Below are 24,364 nucleotides of genomic sequence, written 5' to 3' on the forward strand. Positions count from 1 at the left end.
ACGACAGGGAAAACGTCCTAGTGCGCAGGCGCTTGGGAGAGCACGTGACGTCTTCTCCCGGCGCTGGGAGAATCCAGTCCTGTCCTGTCAGTGATGGCTGTGGCGCGTTTTTCTGTCTCGTCCTGTGTCTGTAGACAGCAGTGCACACTAGGCATCTCAGTGTGGGTAGCCATAGCGTCAAGCAGCAGAATTGGGGTCCATACAGCTGCCACAAGTGAGGCTTGTTTTCCCATTAGGGTTAGGCAGGTTTTGGTGCGACAAGTCTCCTGCGCCAAAATATCACAGGGCAGCCATAGTAATAGATGGGGTCACAGCGTGGGAAAAATCCAACTATGCTGGATGTAACGTTCTCCTTGAGATGCCATAGGTTACCAGTATAAGTATCCAAGTTCACGAAAACGACTTAGTGGAGTTGGGAATGATAGTTGTAACTAGAGATGAGCGACGCGAGCGTCAGATGCTCCTCCCAAGTCTCTTCGCTAAAAGATTCATTATAATACTGTGCGGAGATCCGTCTCTGTACGGTATTAGAATGTATGGGCTCTGATGAGCCGACGTAAGTTATTCACAAAGTCACGCATGACTCCATTGAATAACTTCGGTAATTGATTATTACAGTGAAAAACCTTGGAACCGAACTTGGCTTGGGTTCCAAGCTACCACTCCGAACGAAGCTGAGTTCGGTTCCGAGTTTTGAAGTAGTTTTTTAATGTAATAATCAATTACCGAAGTTATTTCAACAAAGTCTTGTGCGACTTCGTGAGTAACTTACTTGGGCTCATCGGAGCCCATACATTCTAATACTGTACAGAGACCGATATCGGTACAGTACTATAACGATTTTTTAGCTAAGAGACTTCGGAGGAACATCTGAAGCTTGCTTCACTCATCTCTCGTTGCAACGCAAAGTCAGCAGCCATTCTGACTACACAAAATACCCAGGGCGAACGCGGTGGTCACTTCAGGCTACTCTCACATCTGCATTTTTTCTTTCCGGTATTGAGATGCATCATAGGATCTCAAAACTGGAGAAGAACGCTTCGGAACTGCCTGCCGAATTCTAACAACAACGCTAGTGTGAAAGTACCCTTAAGCGTGTCGTTTTTGACTAGCTGATAAGGAGAGCGAGAGTAATTACAGTAATAAATGCTATTGCTGATTTAAAATTCTGCTATATATTCTCATAGGCTTACCAAAGACATCTATGGTAAGGTTTATGGCAGATACATCAAGAAGTGCGCCTAATATAATTACACGCATTCGCTAACGTGAGTGCACCTAGAGTTTGGTGTAAATTGCACCAAAAAGTGACGTAATTTGGAGCATCTAGGTAGAGAAAGGTTCTGCTCTTTTTCTGAAAACGTGCAGCTTAAAGGGGTTGGCCACTTTCTGGATACTGTTGAACAATGTGTCTGTAAGATGATTTTATGACACTAAGGCCTCTTGCACACTGCCGTTCCTTTTTTTGCGGTCCGCAAACCGCGGATCTGCAAAAAACGGAAGCCTGTGTGCTTTCCGCAATTTGCGGAACGAGCGGCCCATTGTAGAAATGCCTATTCTTGTCCGCAAAACGGACAAGAATAGGACATGCTATATTTATATATACACGGAGTGCTGTCCACATCTTTTGCGGCCCCATTGAAGTGAATGGGTCCACACCTGAGCCACAAAAACTGCGGCTCGGATGCGGACCCGAAAAACGGTCGTGTGCATGAGGCCTAATATAGCCTTTGTTGATCTTCTATGATGTGTCCCCATGTTGGGAAATCTTCTGTGCTATCCACGCAGGAGATGTGTCCATAAGATGGCAGCTGATGGAAGGTCATGTGACCAGGCAAAAATAACTACAGACACATCTCTCAGCCTTCTCCACTCAAATACATCACATCTGCCATCTGCACTTGAAATTCGGAGAGTTTAGTGCAAGTGTGGTGTATTTTAATGGAGGCGACTGAGTGATTTGCCTGGTCACATGACCCTCCATCAGCAGCCATTTTATGGACAGAACTGCTGTGTGGACAGCACAAAGGACTTGGCCAACAAGAGAGAATACCTTATGAACTATAGGAAATGATGCAGAATAGCAACAAAGACTATATTTGTAAGTGCCAAACACATTGATTACCAGTAGCCGGAAACTGGCCAACCCCTTTAATGGAAAAGAGGATGTGGCCTAAGATGTGATGTTTCCATAGCATCATCACGACGGCATACAAGGAGAGATTGACCCCTGACCTCTGTAGGGGCAGGAACAGAGAAAGGTTAAATACCCTCCTCCCACCACCAACACCAGTGTTTCCTGTCCCTACAGAGGACAGGGCAGAGAAAGGTCTCCCTGTATGCAGGGAGATGAAGCTAGGAATTCAGCGTGGATACCTTAAGAAAATCGCCGGCATCTTGCATGGCGTCCCCCTGCCCTCCCGCGGTCCAGTACTAACGCTGGGCAGGGGTGTGTGGGGCTCTACCTCGTCCCGATTTTCGGGGCCTGTTCCCTGGCGCAGTCTCCCCTCCGGCATCAGCGGCAGCTGGGTGCGCGCCGGCGCATTGGGCGCATATGTATGACGTCACGGCCGGCGACCCGGAAGTGACGTCAGTGGCGGCAGCATGGAGCCTAATTTAAAAATCAAGGCCTTCTCCAGACAAACGCTCCCAGGATCGGTCCCCCACTGTGCGGTACCCTTACCTTTTGGAAGAGGCGACCATGTCGGTACCGGAGCGGTCCCCCAGAGCTGAGCCGCCGCCAGCACTACTAACTGTGAGTCCCCTTCGGGGGTATTTATGTATGGGTCAGGGAGTCTGATTGATCCCCCTCTCCCACGAGGATATGGGGAGGAGGGGGCTCTTGCTCCACGCTCAGTGCAGCTACGACAGGGCGCAGGCTCCTACATCCACCCGCATGCCCCCCCACCCTCCTCTTGGTGGGCCATATTCCTTATACTTGCCGTTTCATTTCTTTTAGGCAAAGGAAACCCCGAAAAAGATGGGGAAGACACTCAAATGTGTCTCCTGCTCTAGTAGACTCCCTGAGGGCTACCCCAAAAAATTGTGCAAATCTTGTATTTCAAATATCGTACGGGATGAGGCACCCTCCCTAAAAGAGGAATTAAAAACTATGATTCAGGAGGAGATCCGTTCATCCCTGGCCCACCTGTCCGCTAATCCCCCCGATTTGCCGCAACCAAAGAAGAAGCGGGCTAGATCCCCATCCCCCTCTGATATAGAAGTCGTTGCGGAGGAAAGTGCCCACTCTGTTAAGTCTTGGGAGGAGGGGGAGAGAGTCTCTGACTCAGACGACGAGGGACGCAGATATTATTTTTCTACGGAAGAAATATCCGACCTTCTGAAGGCTGTAAGGTCGACCATGGGTGTGGAGGAGGTACAACGTACCCATTCGGTACAAGAGGAGATGTTTGGGGGCCTGAGGGTTAAGAAGACCCGTGTGTTTCCCATCAATGAAAACATTAGGGATATGATCCTTGATGAGTGGACAGACCCAGAAAAACGACTGGGAGTCCCGGCAACGTTCAAAAATAGGTTACTATTTGATCCAGAGGAATCTAAAATTTTTAATGGAATTCCCAAGATTGATGTACAGGTGGCCAAAGTGAACAAAAAGACGTCCCTTCCATTCGAGGATGCCTCCCAACTCAAAGATTCGATGGATCGTAAGGCGGACAGTCTCCTCAGGAAATCCTGGGAGGCGTCCATGTTTAACGTTAAGACCAATATTGCGGCTACTTCAGTCGCCCGGTCCATGTATCTTTGGTTGGGAGAGCTGGAAACTCATATTAAAGACAGAGCGTCTAGGGAGCAGATTCTGGAGTCTCTCCCCCTTTTAAAGTCGGCCACAGCTTTCCTGGCGGATGCCTCTGCCGAATCAGTTCGGTTTTCCGCCAGAGATGCGGCGCTCTCCAATGCAGCTAGGAGAGCCCTCTGGATGAAGTGTTGGTCGGGGGATAAGACATCTAAGCTAAAGCTATGCTCCATCCCCTTTTCCGGAGAATACGTGTTTGGCCCGGTGCTAGATAAGATCCTAGAGAAGGCCGCGGATAAGAAGAAAGGGTTTCCGGAAGATCGCCCTTCCAAACACCGGTATCCTTTTCGCCCCCCCTCGGGTCAAGAAAAGAGCTACAGGGGAAAAGGGAAATCAGGGCGTTGGAGTTACCCAAAAGGAGGAAGAGGAAGAGGGTCCTTCTCCCAGCAAAAGCCTTCAGATAAGCAATGACGGCCGAGTGGGGGGAAGACTCTCAAGATTCCTGGGGTCATGGGAATTCATCTCCCAGAACCCCTGGATTTCCAAGGTAGTCGGCACAGGCTATCAGATAGAGTGGTCTTCAAGACCCCCAAACAAATTTTCTCTGACACGGTTCCAAATGAACCTTTGGCAAGGAGTCCAGAAACTTCTTCAAATGAATGTAATCTCCCCGGTCCCACCTCTAGAAAGAGGCAAGGGTTTTTATTCAACTTTATTCTAATCAGGAAAAAAGAAGGTACCTTTCGGACGATCATAAACCTGAAACCTCTAAACAAATTCATCCGTTATCAGAAATTCAGGATGGAGACCCTAACATCTACAATCCCTCTGTTAAGCAAAGACGTCTTCATGTGCACTATAGACCTGCGAGACGCTTATTACCATATTCCCATTCACACCAGCTCCCAGTGTTTTCTCCGGTTTGCAATCCAGGATATATCAGGAAACGTCCATCACTACCAGTTCAGAGCCCTTCCCTTCGGGATTTCGTCTGCCCCGAGAATATTTACCAAAGTGGTGGTAGAGATGGTTGCCTTCGCCCGAAGACAGGGACTCATGATAATCCCCTATTTGGACGATTTCCTTCTGGTCAGCGAAAGTCGCAGACAAATCAATTCAAATCTGAAAGTCTTTCTCTCCATCCTAGACGACCTGGGGTGGATCGTAAACAAGGAAAAGTCCGTCCTCACCCCCTCAAGGGAGGTTCGTTTCTTAGGTATGATTCTGGACTCCCGAAAGCAAGCAGTGTTCCTACCTCAGGACAAAATATCAATTCTCCGACAAAAGGTCAGGTCCTTTCAAAAGAGAAGATCTTGCTCTATCAGAGAGGCGATGAGCATGCTGGGTCTGCTGACATCTTGTATTCCGGCAGTCCCCTGGTGTCAAATACACTTCAGACCACTCCAATCCTGGATACTGAGTGTCTGGAACAGGTGCCAATCCTCTTTAGATCGCCAAGTAAGTCCTCCATCTCGAATTCTGCGGTCCCTAAATTGGTGGAAAAACCACGAGAACCTATCCCGGGGAAATCCCTGGCAGAAGACTCCTCAGTTGCAGGTGATAACAGACGCAAGTCTGTCCGGCTGGGGCGCAAAGGTCGGGGACCGTATATTTCAGGGCACTTGGCCAGATCTGATCAGATCCCAATCATCGAATTTCAGGGAGCTGAGAGCAGTTTGGGAAGCATTGAGGGCGGCAGAGGAAATGTTGTGTCATCATCATGTAAAGGTACTATCGGACAACACTACAGCCATTGCCTACCTCTCCCACCAGGGGGGAACCCGGTCCGTAACCCTTCAAGCACTGGCAACAAAGATCTTTGCTTGGGCAGAACAGAAGGTGGCCTCTGTATCGGCAGTTCACCTGAAGGGGATACTAAATCAAGAAGCAGATTTTCTCAGCCGCCACAGGATCGATCACACAGAGTGGTCTCTAAGTCCAGAAGTCTTCAGGTTAGTGGTAAGGAAATGGGGGTTGCCCGACGTAGATCTGTTCGCCACCAGGGCCAACTCAAAAGTGGAAACATTCTGTTCCCTAAACCCCAGGGACAGGCCTCATACATTAGACGCCTTCGCCGTCCGTTGGCATTGGAATCTATGCTATGCCTTCCCTCCACTTCCTCTAATCCCGAAGGTGGTGCAGAAAGTTCTCCAGGACAAGGCCACGGTGATTGTGATCGCTCCCCTGTGGCCAAAGAGAAGTTGGTTCTCATCTCTCCAGAGTCTTTCTCTACAGGATCCATGGCCCCTTCCGGTACGGGAGGACCTACTCCAGCAGGGCCCAGTTCTACACCCAAACCCGCAGTTTCTGAAATTAGCAGCTTGGATCCTGAGTTCCAAACCCTGAAACTTCAGGGACTATCAAACGAAGTTATTGCTACTCTGAAAGCTTCCAGGAAGAAGGTAACGTCAGCGATCTACCTTAAGATTTGGAGACGTTTTTGTTCTTGGAGTGGGGATGAATCGCCACATTTACGTAAACCTAACATCCAAAGAATACTGGACTTCCTACAGCAAGGTCTAGATCTGGGACTTAGGCCCTCTACCTTGAAGGTCCAGATCTCAGCTCTGGCTTGCTTTTTTGACCAAGATATAGCCGGTCATCGTTGGATCAAAAGATTCATCAAGGCAGCGACGAGGCTTCGCCCAACGATCACCGCTCGTGTCCCTTCCTGGGATCTGAACATCGTGCTTACAGGCCTTACTTTACCGCCCTTTGAACCCATGTCTGACTGTCCTATAAAATGATGGTCCTTGAAAACGGCCTTCTTAATTGCGATAACTTCGGCCCGCAGAGTAGGAGAATTGCAAGCCCTATCGATCAGGGAACCCTACCTCCGTATTCTAGATGATAGATTAATTCTCCGTCTGGATCCGGGTTTTCTCCCCAAAGTGGTATCAAATTTTCATCGGAGCCAGGAAGTTACCCTACCTTCCTTTTGTCAACACCCTGCTAATGACAAAGAAGCCACATTTCACTCTTTGGATGTTAGACGGGCAGTCTTAAACTATATCTCTGTGACGAAAAAATTTAGGAAGTCGGACAGCCTACTAGTTCTCTTCGGAGGAAGACTTAAGGGCCAGAAAGCCTCCCGGTCATCTATAGCCAGATGGCTCAAAGAAACTATCAGTCTTTGTTATCAACTACAGAACCTTACATGTCCGGTCCACATTAGGGCCCATTCCACCCGGGCCATGTCCTCCTCTCAGGCGGAGAGAGCTGGGGCTTCTCTGGAGGAAATCTGTCGTGCTGCCACTTGGTCCAGCATTCATACCTTTATAAAGCACTATCGCCTGGATCTTTCCAGATCATCTGATCTGTCCTTTGGACGGAAAGTCCTCCAGGCTGTAGCCCCCCCTTAACTGATATATTTTTTATATCTCCTTGTATGCCGTCGTGATGATGCTATGGAAAAACCGGAATTAGACTTACCGGTAATTCAGTTTCCATGAGATCATCACGACGGCACGTTATTCCCTCCCTTGATTCAATTTATTTGACCTACCCAGGTCTCTAGAAGGTATGGAGTAATACCTTTTTTCTTGTTTTTTACTGTTCTCCACCACCGGGTTGCTCTGTGTGATTTTGGAAACACTGGTGTTGGTGGTGGGAGGAGGGTATTTAACCTTTCTCTGTTCCTGCCCCTACAGAGGTCAGGGGTCAATCTCTCCTTGTATGCCGTCGTGATGATCTCATGGAAACTGAATTACCGGTAAGTCTAATTCCGGTTTTTTGTGCCAAAATTGAGGCATAACATTTTAGCTCATAGTAAGCCATGCAATAGTTGATATAGAGTGATCCCTGCACCACATATATCATCCAGCCTGAGCCCTGGAGATAAAACTAGTGCAGGTCAAGACACCCTGTCTAAAGGTGGATTTACACGGCCCGATATTCGGGCAGATTATCGGGAATGAATGTTCCTGCAAACACTCGTTCCCGGCAATCTACCTGTGTAAGGCCTATTGCACACGGCCGTATGGCTTTTTCAGTGTTTTGCGGTCCGTTTTTCATGGATCCGCTGTTCCGTTTTTTGTTTCCGTTGTGTTTCCGTTTTTCCGTATGGCATATACAGTATACAGTAATTACATTGATAAAATTAGGTTGGCCATAACATTTTCAATAGATGGTTCAGGAAGAAACGGAAGACATACGGATGCATTTCCGTATGTGTTCCGTTTTTTTTGCGGATCCATTGACTTGAATGGAGCCACGGACTGTGATTTGTGGGCAATAATAGGACATGTTCTATGTTAAAACGGAACGGAAAAACAGAAAAACGGAATGCATACGGAGTACATTCCGTTTTTTTTTTGCGGAACCATTGAAATGAATTGTTCCGTATACGGAACGCAAAAAACGGCCAGTAAACGGGAAAAAAAAACGGCCGTGTGCAATAGGCCTAAATGTGCCGCCGATGAACAAGCAAAACGCTTGTTCATCAGGCGATCCGGTCATTCGTGCAGACACACCAATTTTCATTTCTGGGCAGTGGATCGTGCGGTCTAAACAATAGTGACCCCTCGTCCTCATGTTGTGAAGGAGATCTCTGCATGTAAATGAACGAGCAGCCGACTGTCAATTGGCTGCTCCTCGGCCCGTGTCAACCGGCCTAAAGTTTACACCATCTTTAGGATCAGTAAATCCTCTTTTAGATGAGCGAGTATTCCGCGCGGGTGCGATGTGTGACATGAACGCATTGTGCCTGCACTGAATCCGGACCAATTCATTTCAATGGATCTGTGTACATGAGCGTTGGTTTTCACGCATCACTTGCGCATTGCGTGAAAATCGCAGCATGTTCTATATTCTGTGTTTTTCACGTTGGCCCCATAGAGGTGAATGGAGCATCCGCAAGCAAGTGCGGATGTGATGCATTTTTCACGGATGGTTGCTAAGAGATGTTGTTTGTATACCTTCAGTTCTTTATTACGCGCGTGAAAAACGCATTAAATCGCAGTTCACCCGCGCTGAAACAACTGAACGCAATCACAGGCAAAACTGAATGAATTTGCTTGCGAAACTGTGCATTTTTCCCTGAACGCATTTGGAACTCATCCGGACCTATTCCGCTCACGCTCGTCTGCAAGGGGCCTAAATCTTCCACATTATGTAGGAGACATACAGGGGCGGATTAGTCATGGACCTTACAGGGAAGTTTCCTGGGCACGATGCCCAAGGGGCCACCTGGGCTCTCCTCATGGCCGGCCAGTGTCAGTACTGCTGGCGGCAGTATTTTGTGATGGACTGTGGTATTTGGCTCTGGTATTGGTATATATATTGGTATTTCTGGCCCTGCCTTTCATCAGTTTGGACCCAAATACAAAACGGTGCCACTTTTAGTACTTTTTCCAGGGCTACTTTAAGTTCCCAGTCCGACCCTGGAGACATAACATTTTATTGTACACTGTATTGGAGTAAGGACAGATAAAAATGACAGCGTATAGAAGTTTAGAAATGATCAGGCTATTGGTACTCAGAGGAATTGTGGCCATAGAGACTGTATGAGTGTCAATCAAACTGTTCTACCAGCAGTCATGTCCCTGGTGTTTCCAAAGGTGTACACATTCAGTTTCACACAAATATCCAAACTGTTTGCCCAAGCCACTGGGAGAAAGCCTGGCATCCCCTATAGCAGGGCTGGCCAACCTGCGGCTCTCCAGCTGTTGTAAAACTACAACTCCCACCTTGCCCTGCTGTAGGCTGATAGCTGTAGGCAGACGGGGCATGCTGGGAGTTGTAGTTTTGCAACAGCTGGAGAGCCGCAGGTTGGCCATACCTGCCCTATAGACTATGGTGTCACATTTTACGCAACACTATGGACAGATATAGGTTAGGACAGGCAGCTGTCAAAAGTCAGAGTCAGGAAACCGTCATTACCAAATCCTAAAAAACAAGCAATAAACACCTACAGATATCAACAGGAACTAAACAAACTTGTTTCTCAGGCAAGAGGTGCCAGTAATGAGCAGGATTAAATAATCTGAGGTTCTCAGCCATAGACTGTGCACCAACAGCGGGCATGTCCCTGTCCCTTTATATTGCTTGGCACACACCATTAGAAAGAGCTTAGTGACGGCAATAAGAGAAGGAGAGGGAGGCAGGAGGTGTGCGGTTATAATTTCCTTAAACTTTGGCAAACATTTACCATGAGGAATTATGATTGATTTTCACTTTTTTTGAGAATTATAAGGCTCTGAAACTCATTTTATTTCTGCTTTATTATAGTCGTCAGGATCATCTTTCCAGTGAATAGAACTGCGCCTCGCTGAAGACATCATCAAATCGATAAAGGTTTTTCTAGGATCTTCTTCCAGGTCAGATATGATAGCGCCTACATCTGCCAATTTCCACTCAAGTTCTATGACATAGGGAGAAACAAAGTAGTTTAACAATATAAAAATCCTAAGCAAACCCTATGTTAGGGTACTGGAGCTGTGTTGGTGTTAACCCGGCTCCCCGTGCCTGCGATTCTGTCCACACGCAGGTACGGGCTTCCTCACTCATCCCCACTGCTGCATGCCGTGCTGACAGCTGCGGGCAGCGGGGTTCTTAGTTGTGGTCTGCACTGCTGCCACCAGCATTTCCCTCCTGGCTCTGAGCAGAACTTGTGCTCTGAGTTCCTTGTGTGCATGTAGGGTGTGTGCGGACATGTCTCTCCTCCTTATGTGAGGCAGCACGCGCATGCCCCCTATCTTCCCCAGCCTATGGCTGGTCTGCAGGATGTATTTAAAGGCACCCCCTTTTACAGGATGGCGCTTGAGCAACTTTGGTTCTTAGCCTAGTCTAGTTCCTGTGAGCGAAGGTGTTTCTGTGATTTTTGCCATTACTGTGTACTGGACCCTGCATCTTCTTTAACGGACCTTGCGTTACTGTGGCCTGCTCCTGACTTTGTATCCTGTCTTATGGATTTTGATATCTTGCCACCTGCCCTGACCTCGGACCTCGTTTACAGACTTCGCCATATTGCCACCTACCCTGACCTCAAACTCTGTACCCAGTCCTTGCCTTGCCTCTGTCTGATCAGCTTCTGGCCACCTAGCCCCTTCTGGATGTACCGTACCATCTGCAGGTAAGTCCAGTGGGTCCACACCCAGGTTCCTGTTCCCTCGTGTTCCAACTCTCCTCAGAGGTAGCACCTGGTGTACCCCTCGGGAAAGTCTATCCTCACCATCAGAGGTATTGTGAAGAATGAAGGGTGCACTTAGACATTGCCCCCTGAGGAGTTTGGTCTTGTGAGACAGCGGGTTCACACTAGGGTGGCCACTGGCTTCACCTCAGAAATCCGGACCTCACCGGCCACGCCCCCAAACTGATAAACCACGCCTGCCTTCTGTGAATCCACGCCCCTGCCTCCGTGAAGCCACGCCCCCATCGCCAGCCGGGGAAAAAACGGGGGGAGGAGAGAGAAGAAGTTTCTGAATGGAAGGTGAACTGGGGGCAGCCGGGGTGCTTCTCTCCCCCTCAGTCAGCCACAGGGAGCCATGTCTGTGGCTCTAGTGACTGACTGGGGGTGAAAGAAGCCTCAGTCAGTTGCTGCAGCTCGCACTCAGACAGCGCACTGCTGCTATCTGAGCGTGGACATCCCTGTGTCCGTCCAGGCCCTGCGCCGGACAGAGGACAGGGAGCCAGACAACCGGACGTCTGGCCACCCTAGTTCACACCCGCTGATCATTATAGTTGGTCTGTACCCTTGTCTTACTTTATGTGATCATTAATACAGTTGGTGTATACTGGTATCTACATATTTTAATAGTAGGATTGTCCTGATCTTATGTGTCGTTATTTCTGTTTGATATGTGCTAAACTGCCTAAGGCTGCCCATACACTATTCAGCCCGGCAACAAGATATGCATGCGGATAACCGCTAATTGCCGGGCCACACCTGTACTTGCAGTCCCGCACCTGTACATGCTGTTTGAAACAAATAGCATGTACAGGTGTTGCCCTGCAATTAGCGGTTACCCACATGCAGATCATGCTGCTGGACTGCATCGTGTATGGGCAGCCTGACAGTATGTGAGTTTGCCTTTAAAATGTAACATAATGCATTAAAGGGTCACTGAGCTTTTGACATGTTATATCAACATATCAAAGGTTTTGATCATGGGGGTCTGAGTGCTGAGCCCCCCGCTGATTGCTACAAAGAGGAGAGAGAAGCACTTGCATAATGCACTTTCCTTGCTGCATGAAACCGTCTCTGTTCCGTCTCCTACAGCGAGGTTAGAGAGTATGCTTCTCTCTCCTTGTTCTAGCAGTCAGTGAGAGTCTCCACTCAGATGCCCACTGATCCAAAACTTTAGTAAGTCACTATAACGTATCAAAAGTTTTTGGACTCTTCAACCCTATTACACCTGCTTTTATGTGTATTTTTTAGTCAGTAAGTGCTTTTACATGCTTAATAAAGATTATATGTTTCTTATAGATTAGGTATGCTGTGGATTTGTATGTACACTGCTCAAAAAAATAAAGGAACACTCAAATACCACATCCTAGATCTCAATGAATGAAATATTCCAGTTGCAAATCTTTATCCATTTCATCACATAGTAGAATGTGTTGAAAACAATAAAACATAAAAATGATCAATTTTAATCAAAATTAATATCCCATGGAGGTCTGGATTTGGAATCATACTCAAAATTAACGTGGAAAATCTAATTTCAGGCTGATCCAACTTCAGCGGAAATGCCTCAAGACAAGGAAATGAGACTCAGTAATGTGTGTGTGTCCTCCACGTGCCTCTCTACAATGCCTGGGCATGCTCCTGATGAGGCGACGGATGTTCTCCTGAGGGATCTCCTCCCAGACCTGGATTAAAGCATCAGTCAACTCCTGGACAGTCTGTGGTGCAACGAGACATGATGTCCCAGATGTGCTCGTACATAGAGGGCTGTGCAGCCCTCCAAAGAAATGCCTCCCCCCACCATTGCTGACCCACTGCCAAACCGGTCCTGCTGGAGGATGTTGCAGGCAGCAGAACATTTTTCGCAGCGTCTCCGGACTTGTCACGTCTGTCACATGTGCTCAGTGCGAACCTGCTCTCATCCGTGAGGAGCACAGGGGCCCAATGTCGAACACATCTTGGTGTTCTCTGGCAACTTGTGGATGTCGGGCCCTCATATCGCCCTCATGGAGTCTGTTTCTGACAGTTTGAGCAGACACATGGATATTAGTGGCCTGCTGGAGGTCATTTTGCAGGGCTCTGGCACTTGCTTATCCTGTTCCTCCTTGCACAAAGGAGGAGGTAGCGTTCTTGCTGCTGGGTTGTTGCCCTCCTACGGCCTCAGCCACATATTCTGGCGTACTGGCCTGTCTCTTGGTATCTGCTCCATGCTCTGGACTCTGTGCTGACAGACACAGCTAGCCTTCTTACCACAGATCGCATTGATGTGCCATCCTGGATGCAGGGCCGGCTCTATCATAAGGCAGCCCAAGCGGCTGCTTGAGGGCACAGAAAACAATTAACTTGCTAACTTACACTGCTTGTGTTGACAAAAATCCTTGCACCGGCCCTGCCTGGATGAGCTGCACTACCTGGGCAACTTCTGTGGGTTGTAGATACTGCCTCATGCTACCTCTAGGGGTGAGAGAAATAACATAATGCAAAAGTGAACAAAACAAAGGCCAAAAAGGATGAGAACAGAGAAATGGTCTGTGGTCAACACCTGCAGAACCACTCCTTTATAGGGGTTGTCTTGCTAATCATTTCTACCTGTCGTCTGTTCAATTTGCACAACAGCAGGAGAAATTGATTCGCAGTGTTGCTTCATAACTGGACAGGTTGATTTCACAGAAGTCTGATTGACTTGGAGTTACATTGTGTTGTTTAAGTGTTCCATTTACTTTTTGAGCAGTTGTATTTTGTAATTGATACGAGTTCATAGCAAAAGCAGATTGATGTATATATGCCCAACTGTTGTACAGATGTAGCCAGCGTTATTTTGACACCAGCTGCACCAGGATGGTCACTGTAATGCGATGTGTTGTATTACTGTAATATGTTTGCTTCATTAATGCACTAAGCCACTCAACATAACGGTGGCTACATCTGTAGGTTAGGTGTTTTCTAAAGAGGCCTAAACTCTGTATGACAGTTCTACCTTCTGGGGTCACTGAGGTTCCTCCACATTGGTCCGTTCCTATAAATCTGCCTTTAATTTGCCCGTTCCTGTAGAGAAGCAAGGTGGGTAGACAAGCGTCCAGGTAATTGGGAATGCAGTTATCAGCCGTGGATTTTAAGAATTTGGTTTCTGGAAACTTTTTGGCCAGTATTCTGAGATGATTGTTCAGCAGATCACACATTGGTATACTGGAAAACAAGAGAGTTCTCAGTACAGAGCAAATACAGAATGGAAATAGCTTTTGTACGGAGGCCAGCTTTAGTTAATTTGTTAGTATTTTATCCTTAAGTTAATAATATGATAAGTGATAGCCAACATGGTTTTACTAAGAACAGAAGCTGTCAAACTAACCTGATTTGTTTTTATGAGGAGGTGAGTAGAAGCCTGGACAGAGGGAAGACTGTCCATATTACTGTCTCATTGGATTGAAAATTGGCTTCATAATCGTATCCAAAGAGTCAATGATTCCTACTCTGAATGGTCCCCAGTTATAAGTGGTGTACCGAGGTTCTGTGCTGGGTCCGCTATTATTTAACTTATTCATTAATGACATAATCCCATCCTTTAATAGTGCTGTTTCTATTTTTGCAGGTGATACCAAAGTTTGTAATACAGTCCAGTCTATGAAAGATGTTAATAAGTTACAAGCTGACTTGGCAAATGAGGTTCAATATAGATAAATGTAAAGTTATGCACTTGGGGGCTAATAATCTGCATGCAGCATATGTTCTAGGGGAGTAAAACTGGGAGAGTCACTTGTTGAGAAGGACCTGGGTGTATTGCTGCTATACAAAGCATTAGTGCTGCCTCAACTGGAACACGCAGTTCAGTTCTGGGCATCAGTCCATAAAAAGGATGCCCTGGAGATAGAAAAGTACAGAGGAGAGCAACTAAACGTATAAAGGGCCTGGAAGATCTTAGTTATGAGCAAAGATGAAATGAACTGAATTTGTTTAGCCTTGAAAAAAGACGTCTAAGGGGTGACATGATTAACCTGTACAAATATATAAATGGACCATCCCAAAAATATCACGGGGGTCTATTCTGTGTTAAGCCCCCTCAAAAAACATGGGGCCACTACCTACGCCTGGAGAAAAGATTCAGTCATACAAGGTGACAAGCATTCTTTACAGTAAGGGCTGTGAACCTCTGGAATAGCCGGCCACAGGAGCTGGTCACAGCAAATACAGGAGATGGCTTCAAAAAAGGTTTATATGACTGTTTAATTCAAAATAACATTGAAGCTTATGACAATGTATAGAAATCTTGTTCTACACACCTTTCCCTTTGGCTCAACCCCTTTTTAAAAGGAAGGTGAACATTGATCCACGGGTTTGTTCCGTGGATTGATATAGCAGGATTACAGGTTGGACTTGAGGGACTTTTGTCTTTTTCCAACCTTAGCAACTATATACTTATGTAAGTTAGTGGTATAAATGCTAATACAAACACAATCCAAAGTGAAGTAGATAATGTCAACTACATAAAAAATACATGAAAAATACCCATTAAAATGAGTATTTACATTTTGCCAGCATTATAGGTCCAAAATTCTGTGCTGAGTAATTTCTTACTATATCTTTATGGCAGTGCTCTGTGTTTTCATCCACATCTGTTGCGTAGACATAAAGTCAAATGATAAAATTCTGTCTGCTTACAGACACCACTAAAGGAAGCTTAACCCTTTAGTGACTAGCCTGTTTTGAGCCTTACTGACCAAGCATTTTCTTAAATTTTTCATCGTCACGTTCCAAGAGCTATAACTTTTTTATTTTTCCGTCTATATAGCTTAATGAGGGCTTTTTTTTTGCGGGACAAGTTGCAGTTTTTAATGACTCCATTTTGGGGTATACATAACTTTCTGATGAACTTTTATTAACTCTTTCCATGAGGGAGATGGGAAAAACAGCAATACTGCCACTGCGTTTTTACGTTATAAATTGTATGGCGTTTATTTTTCTGTTTAAATAACATAATATCTTTATTTTCTTGGTCAGTACGATTACAGTGATGCCAAATACATATTTTTTTTTTTAGTTTTACAACTTTTTTGCAATAAAACCCCCTTTTTTTTATAAAGAAAAAAATGTTTTTGCATTGCCGCTTCCCAAGACCCATTACTTTTTTATTTTTATTTCTATGGAGTTGTGTGAGGGGTTCGATTTTTGGGGGACGACTTGGGGGACGTTACAGACGCGGCAATACCAAACATATGGGGAAGATTTTTTTTTTTGCAATTTTTTTCATTGAAAAGCGTATTTTCAATGGAAAAAAAGCGTAATTTTTTTAATCGGATTTTTTTAAATAAATGAATTTCTTTTTTTACTTTTTTTTTACCACTTAATAGTCCCACAAGGGGACTATAACAGACAGCTTTTTGATTGCTTTTAAAATGCAATGCACTATCCCTATAGTGCATTGCATTTTAATGGCAATTCTATTCTAACATTGACCAATTTCCTGCTGGAAATTACTGAAGGCTGGTCTGGGGCCTACATCAGACCCCAGGCAGCCTTCACATACATCGGCACCCCGCGATCGCATTGGCGGGGTGCCGATGGGAGACAGAGTCTGCTCCCTCTGTCAGCACTTTACATGTGTCGGGCGCCATTGCACCGAGCATGTAAAGTGTTGAACAGCCCGGATCGGCACTACTGCAGGGCTGCAGCCCTCATGTGAAAAAATCGGCGGCCCAGCCTAAGGCTTCTTAGTGACAGCAGTAAAAACATGTATGGGTGGTCACCAAGGGGTTAAAGGTATATTCCTTTAATTGATGAAAAATTTAAAGGGCATCTGTCGCAGATTTGCACCTATGAAACTAGCTGACCTAATACATGTGCACTTGGCAGCTGGAGTTATCCATGTTGGTCCCATGTTCATATGTGCCCGCATTGCTGAGAAAAATGAAGTTTTATTATGAGCCTCTGGAAGCAACGGGGACATTGTCATTACACCTAGAGGCTCTACTCTCTTTGGTTGACAGGGCCAGATGTGATGACATTTACACTGCCTTGTCCTGTCAATCAAAGTGCACAGTACACAGAAGTTGTAGAGAGCTGAGCCTCTAGGAGTAAGGGCAACGCCCCCGTTGCTCCTGGAGGCTCATTTGCATATATTAAAACATAATTTTTCTCAGCAGTGCGGGCACAATATGAAGACATGACCAACACAGATGCCTTCAGCTGCCAAGCGCACATGTAACAGGTCAGCCAGTTTCATAGGCATAGATTCCCTTTAAAAGCAGATATCATATAGTACATGACAGTATCTTTCTAACAAAGATAGAACTAGTCGGTACTTTACATGGATCCAGAGCTACTCCCATTCATTTCTCCAGTTGCTCTTCTACATTCTCTTCAAACTGACAGAAAACACAACGTAAATCCACAAGAGACAAAAGCATCTCAGTCTAAGGGTGCATTCATACGACTGCATGTATTTTGCGGATCCGCAAAAAGTATGGATGAAATCCGTGTGACGTCCGCATTCGTTTTTTTGTAGATCCATTATAACAATCCCTATTCTGGTCCACAAAACGGACAAAAATAGGACATGGTCTATGTCTTTCGCTGAACTGTGGGATGGACATATGGATGCGGACAGCACACAGTGTTCATTCCTTTTTTGTTTGTGGGCCCGTAGAAATAAATTGGCCTGCATGCAATTGGCAAAAAAAAAAAAGCAGATGTGGACCAAAAAGCAGATTCTGAACACTGGTTCCGCTGACATGTCTACAGTCACATCTTTCTGTTATATCAGTGGAGCTTATCTAATAGGTATATGTTATGGAATTACTTTTTGTGCAATAACTAATCAGTGATACACAATTTGACTGCTCTTGATTTCACCAAGTACCATATGAAAGAGGGTGCCCATACACGGTGCAGCCTGGTAAATAGTGAAGACCCAGGCCTCATACAGGTGGAGCCCAGCAATTAGCAGTAATCCACATGTGGACTTTGTGGCTGGGCAGCGCCATGTGCCCACACCCTGAAAAACATTAAATGAGAGCATATAATTCCAATTTAAATAAATATTATGTAACAGTACCATGATCTATAGAGATGAAGCACCACCCAGACACCATCTTTGGCATTTGTGACTTCCTTTACATACAGGTTTCCAGAAATGTCATTGAGCTCTCCATATTTTTGTGTTTTCTGTAGAGTTTGCAGTTCTTTTATGCGCTTTTTCCTAAAAATATAAGTCAAATATCTTTATTTATTATTAAAAGAGGCAATTGTTCGCTTGTTCCCATAGAAATTCATTATTCCCGGGCAGCAGATTGCCGTTTAGACAGCATGATCTGCTCTGCAAAAACACTGGCTTTTTGAGCTGAACGACACCACCACCTGGCGGAGGAGCGTTTGCTTGTTCATCAGGTGATCGCCGACACCTTTCACACAGGCCAATTATGGGAAACGGGCATTTATACAAATGCTTATCCCTAATAATTGGTCTGATTTATTGGTCCATGTAAAAGGACCTTAACATTGCTGCTTTGCAGACTTATCTGTTCCCTGTTTGTATAGAGAACTAACCGGGTAGTGATAGTATAAATCCAACTAAAATACTTTTATTAAAAAGTTAAATGGATTATCCAGGAAAATATATTTATGACTTAGGCCTCATGTACACGACCGTTGTTTCATTCCGTGTCCGTTGTTCCATTTTTCGGGATTTTCTGCGGACCCATTGACTTTCAATTGGTCCGTTGAAAACTCGGCTAATGCACCGTTTGTCATCCGTGGTTCCAGTCCGTCAAAAAAATATATCCTGTCCTATTTTTTTCATGGAAAACGGTTCGCGGAACCATTCAAGTCGCGGACCCATTCCTATCATTTGCATGGCAAACTTGACTTAGACTTTTTTTTACTTTCCTTCATGTCTGGTGATCCTCCAAAAAGACACACGGAAACAAAAACGGATCGCGGAACAACGGAACCCTATTTTGCGGAACGGAACACAACAACGGTCGTGTGCATGAGGCCTTATCCTCAGGATAGCTCTTCAGTATCAGATATGCAGGGGCACCGTCCTTGGAAAACTGCCGGGAGACTGCATTGCCCACCATAGCTGCGGTGAGCTCAGCGGCTCCCTGAAACTGATCCGCAAGGGTGCCGGGACTTGGACCCCCACTGATGTGATATGATAGCCTATCCTGAGGTTAAGTTATAACTGTCTTTTCCAGGATAGCCCCTTTAAGATTTTCACATTCATGCTGTTGAAACTCGAGGTAAATGCGCAGTACATTTTTTTTAGCACTAGGTGGCAGTACAGCATAAGCTGAACAGTGACAGCAACCCATCATACTAATTTAAAAAGGTATTTTATCATACTGCTTAGAGATAAGCGAATTGACTCTAACTAATCGATTTGTGTCATCAGCAGGACATCTTTACCTGTGAGGGGCTGTCCCCACAGGTGAAAAAACACCTACCTGCCGCAAGATTGACAGGGGTGGGACATTTAGCCCAGTTTTGACAATTTCCAGCCTGCACCACTGCTCCGGATAGCGGAGAAAGGGCAGAGGTTCTGCTTCAGCTTCGCCATAGTTCCCCACAGGTGAACAAACCCTGCTGATGAGACCAGTCGATTCACTAATTTCTAAAACGTCTTTTAAAGGGACTAACCCATTAAAAATATTATATTTAAAGTTAATGAACATGTGAAATTAAATGGCTCGTGCTAAGATGAAAACATAACCTATCCACAGGATAGGGGATAAGCATCTGATTGGTGGGGGTCTGACCTCTGAGAACAGAGGGTTCTCTGAATGAATGAATGAATGAATGAATGGGATGGTGATCGGCATAGCGGCCCTGCTCCATTCATTCTCTATGGGGCTGCCAGAGATAGATTAGCCCTGCTCTATTCATTCAGGCGAATCTGGCCCCATGTTCTTGTAATCAATGGATACAGGATAAGTTTTGATCTCTTTCATCTCTTTTTAAGCACATTTGAAATATATACTGTATTTTTCGGATTGTAAGATGCACTTTCTCCCCCCCCCCCCCCCCCCCAAAAAAATGGGGAAAGTGGCAGTGCGTCTTATAGTCTGAATTCTACTGACCGCTTTCATTTTGGAAGCAGTCATTAGCATTCGGGAGGTACGGGGAAGTGAGGGCACCTCTGTGCTGGCTATACTCACCTTCCCTAGTATTTTCCTGGGTCCCTCTGTGGTATCCTGCTCACGCACAGTGCAGGACGTAGTGCACGTAGTCGTACACTATGACCTGATGCTGTGTGCCATCAGGTCACAGTACACAGCAGGGCCCGGAAGAAGCAATGGGGCAGTGTGTCCTGGATCTGCGTCGTCGTCTGGCGCAAGCGAGGAAAGATTTTTTAAAAGTTGTTTGTAATGTCTGATTTGAGGTCTGATGTGGCCTGGGGTGTGCAATCTGGGGTTGATGGGGCTGGGGGGTCTGATCTGAGGCTAGGGGTGCGATATGAGTCTGATGGGGCTGATTTGAGTGATCTGAGGGGTGGGATCTGAGGCTGATGGGGGTTGGGGGGTCCAATCTGAGGCTGGCTGATTGGGTTTCATCTGAGGCTGACTGGGGATATGCTCTGAGTCTTATTAAGGCTTGGGTTCTGATGGGAAGCTGATGGAGTTTGGGGTCTGATCTGAGGTTGGATGGAAAATATTTTTTCTCTTATTTTTCTCCTCCAAATCCTAGGTGTGTCTTATAGTCCAAAAAATACTGTAAATGTATTAAAAATAAAGTTTGCCAATATAAAACATATATATAACATTAGCAGGCGAAGGAGAACATGCACTGTTCTTCTCTATTTCCCTGCTGTGCATCAGTGGTGCGCATAAATACCTCCTATGAAGAAACCTATGCGTTTCCTCAATTGAGTGCATCATAATATTATATTTGTGAGCAGCACTGATGCAGAGCAGGGAAATGATGATGCATGGTGCATGCGTGTTCTCCTCTGCCTGCTGGTGAGGGTGGCCTAGGGGTTCATAATGCATTAGAAACACTGGGGTGCGATTCAACTGACTCAAATTTAGGTTAATTACCCAATAGACAATGGGGCAGATTGACTAACACTGTCCAATTGTATAACATTGGCTTAAACTGCGCCAGATTTGTCACAGTGGCTGATTCTGAATGATAAATCTGGTGTGCCTATAGACTGTGTAGTCATAACTTTACGACACCTACTTGTTGACTTAGGTTACTAATTACTCATTTTTTGCTGTGTTTTTGGCACACAATGTCACATTAAAATCATGCCCCTTCAGTGAAAACCACACCTCTCCCACAAGGCCACACAGAATAAAAGTGTACAGTATAAAACGATTAATAAAGGCAGTGCAAGGCATGTACACCTGTTTTTTGCCACAAATTGAGCAAGAGCTCTGGTGCATTTTCAATAGAAATTTTGCCTTAATATTATTAATGCCATTTATATTGCAAATGTACTTAATTTTACCTGTTCTTTAACATTAATTAGAATATTTTTGTGGGGTATCTATGATAATTGAAGTAGCCCACAATTGCCTGATAACTTGAGTGCAACGAGGAGACAAATATTAAACCTTCATTTGATGTTTTATTAAATAAACCATTAGAACACAGAGATATGACGTACCTGTACAACTCTATTGCTTTCTCATTTTCTTCCTGGAATGCGTCCTCAACTTCCTTTAATCCAGCTAGGGACATTGTTTCAGAGGGTTTCACTGAAATAACAATTTAAATACATACAGAATGATGAGGTTATTTTCAATGAATCAAGGCTGCCTTAAAGGGAACCTGTCACCATGATAATGTGAAATAATCTGCAGACAGCATGTTATAGAGCAGGAGGAGCTGGGCAGATTGATATAGTTTTATAGGAAAAGATTCAGTATAACTTGTATTTCATTCATTTATATTCCTGCCCATTCTGGGCTTTGAAGTCCTGGAGGCGGTGCTATCAGTGATTGACAGCTATGTCTGTATACACAGTCCTAGAGGGAAGGTTTTCAATCACTGATAGGACCGCCTCCTGGACTTTAAAGCCCCGAATGAGCAGGAATTTAAACATATCTTTTCTCATAAAACTATATATCAATCTGCTCAGGTCCTCCTATCCTATAACATGGTGCCCGCAGCTCAGACACCATGTTCAATGTGACAGGTTCCCTTTTAAAACTTGTATTTTACTACTTTTGGTTCCCACAAACTTTGGTGTCCTGATATTTAGGAATCAAAGGGTTTGTCGCATTTGAGAAATTGGTGGCATATCCAGTATGGGACCCCCAAAGTCAGCGGAGTGCAGCTGCGCATGCTCAGCCACCCTTCCTTCATTTCTATTGGACTGCCAAAACTAGCCGAGAGCTGGCTAGGCTATCTCCAGCATTTCTATGGAAGTAAATGGAGCATTGGCTGCACTTGCGTGGTGTGCACTACATTCATTTCTATGGGACTACTGAAAATATCCAAGTGCGCTCATCTATTTTCGGAACTCCCATAAAATTGAACGGAGTGCATGCCGCACATGTGCTCTGTGCTCTCATTCGCTTTTGGGGGCCTATTTTAGAGATAATTTCACGTCTCAGAGGTGGGACCCGCACCTATCTGACTTTGATGGCATATCCTAGTTCCAAAGGAAACAATCCCTTAAAATCTATTAGACGTTGTAATTGTAATCAGTAAGAATGTGTTGGTGTGAGTTACATGTCACGATCATGACAATTGCAATGATTGCAGATGACTGTCCAAGAAGAGTTCATCTACAGCAGTTTTCTATTTTAAGAAGTTGATTGAAAGAAATGCAACACATTCCAGTAATCATATTAAGAAGCAGCTCTGTAAGTGTCAAAAAAGCTTCAATATATAACAGCAATAGTCTACAAACAGAACAAATCTGACAAGTAGCACAAATAATGAGCTTGGCACCACTCCTAACATGTCAGTTTTACTAAATAATTGTATTCTCTGTGGATGGATGGACCTGTGGTTCCCTGTGGATTCCCTACATTTTGGATGGTTTATTAATTAAGGTACATCTCCAGTGTCCAGGCCCTCACGGAACCAAGCGCGAATGCGCCAGCTGTCTGTCGGAAAGAGCGAAGTGCGCAGACAGCTGGCGCATTCGCGCTTGCTTCCGTGAGGCTGCTGCAAGGACACATTACTGGCCCGGACCAGTGTAACCAAGGCACGAGATTGCGCGAGATTACAGCGCACTAGAAAAATAAAATAAGCAAGGAGAGGAGTGAATAATTAACAGAGGGGCGGTGCTGGGCTCCGAGATACTGGGCGCGCTCCAACGGACAGAGGGACAGCCCCTTGGGCTCCTTATAGAGGTAATTTGCATATTAATAAAAGCAATTTTTTTTTTACCCTAAATGACAAGACAGATGGGGGTAAGACTAGTATATTTTAAACTAAATCGTGGAGACTGATGTAATGATGTGAAAATCTCTGTAGCTAAAATCCAGGTGACAGAATCCCTTTAAAATAGGGGAGGAGGTATGGAGAAGGAGGAAAGTATTAGGATGAGAAATAGGATGTATAGACAGTGTCTGCAAGTAGTTATACAGGTGCATCTCAATAAATTAGAATATCATCGAAAAGTTAAAGGGGATATCAAACCTCCATAATGACCCCCTCCCATTGCCCGGGCCACTCAGATAGGTTATACTTAGCCTGGAACCCGTGTTGCTTTTGATGCCTGCACGGCTGCAGCTGCATCTCCCCGTTGCATGGATCAAAACATCTGGCGAATGGGGGAGGGGGGTTGTGGCAGCCAAAAGCAGGCCACAACGAGGACGAGCCTTCCTAGCATCATCTGCGATGCTAGGGAGGCTTGTCCCCAAAGCAGCCTGCTATTGGCTGACCCCAACACCTCCCGCCACACACGATGGGGACATGCAGCGGCGGCCGTGCAGGCATCAAAAGCAACGCGGGTGTCGGGGAGCGGGGTAAGTATAACCTATCCGATGGGCCCGGACATTAGAGGGGTCATTATAGTGGTTTAATAACCCTGTTAGTTTTTTTAGAGTAATTCACAAAAAAAAAAAATGAAGCTCATATATTTATAGATTCATTACACTCAGAGTGATCTATGTCAAGAGTTTATTTCTTTTAATGTTGATGATTATGGCTTACAGCTAATGAAAACCCAAAATTCAGTACTTTAGAAAATTATATAAGACCAACTAAAAATGATTTTTAATACAGAAATATTGTCCTACTGAAAAGTATCGACGGTATATGCACTCAATACTTGGCCCAGGATCCTTTTGCATGAATATCTGCATCAATGGCATGGAGGTGATCAGCCTGTGGCACTGCTGAGGTGTTATGGAAGCCCAGATACTTTGATAGTGGCCTTCAGCTCGTCTGCATTGTTGGTGTCTCATCTTCCTCTTGGCAATACGCCATAGATTCTCTACGGGGTTTATATCAGGAGAGTTTGCTGGCCAATCAAGCACAGTGATACTGTGGTTATTAAACCTGGTATTGGTACTTTTGGCAGTGTGCTC

The 24,364-nt window shown here is 45.3% G+C and overlaps 1 protein-coding gene across 1 annotated transcript in view; it reads right to left on the reverse strand.

The window, feature by feature from the left end:
• Positions 1–9,957: 9,957 nt before the first annotated feature.
• PDCL2 (phosducin like 2) overlaps positions 9,958–24,364 on the reverse strand; it is a 37,995-nt gene continuing 23,588 nt past the window's right edge. The window contains exons 3-6 of the mRNA XM_044276719.1: positions 21,484–21,574; positions 17,929–18,072; positions 13,858–14,066; positions 9,958–10,115 (exon numbers count right to left, since the gene is read on the reverse strand). Coding sequence (XP_044132654.1) covers positions 9,958–10,115; positions 13,858–14,066; positions 17,929–18,072; positions 21,484–21,574 — 602 coding nt within the window. The remainder of the gene's footprint in view (positions 10,116–13,857; positions 14,067–17,928; positions 18,073–21,483; positions 21,575–24,364) is intronic.

This window comes from Bufo gargarizans, chromosome 1 (genome assembly GCF_014858855.1).
Source record: "Bufo gargarizans isolate SCDJY-AF-19 chromosome 1, ASM1485885v1, whole genome shotgun sequence".
Classification (NCBI taxonomy): Eukaryota; Metazoa; Chordata; class Amphibia; order Anura; family Bufonidae; genus Bufo; species Bufo gargarizans.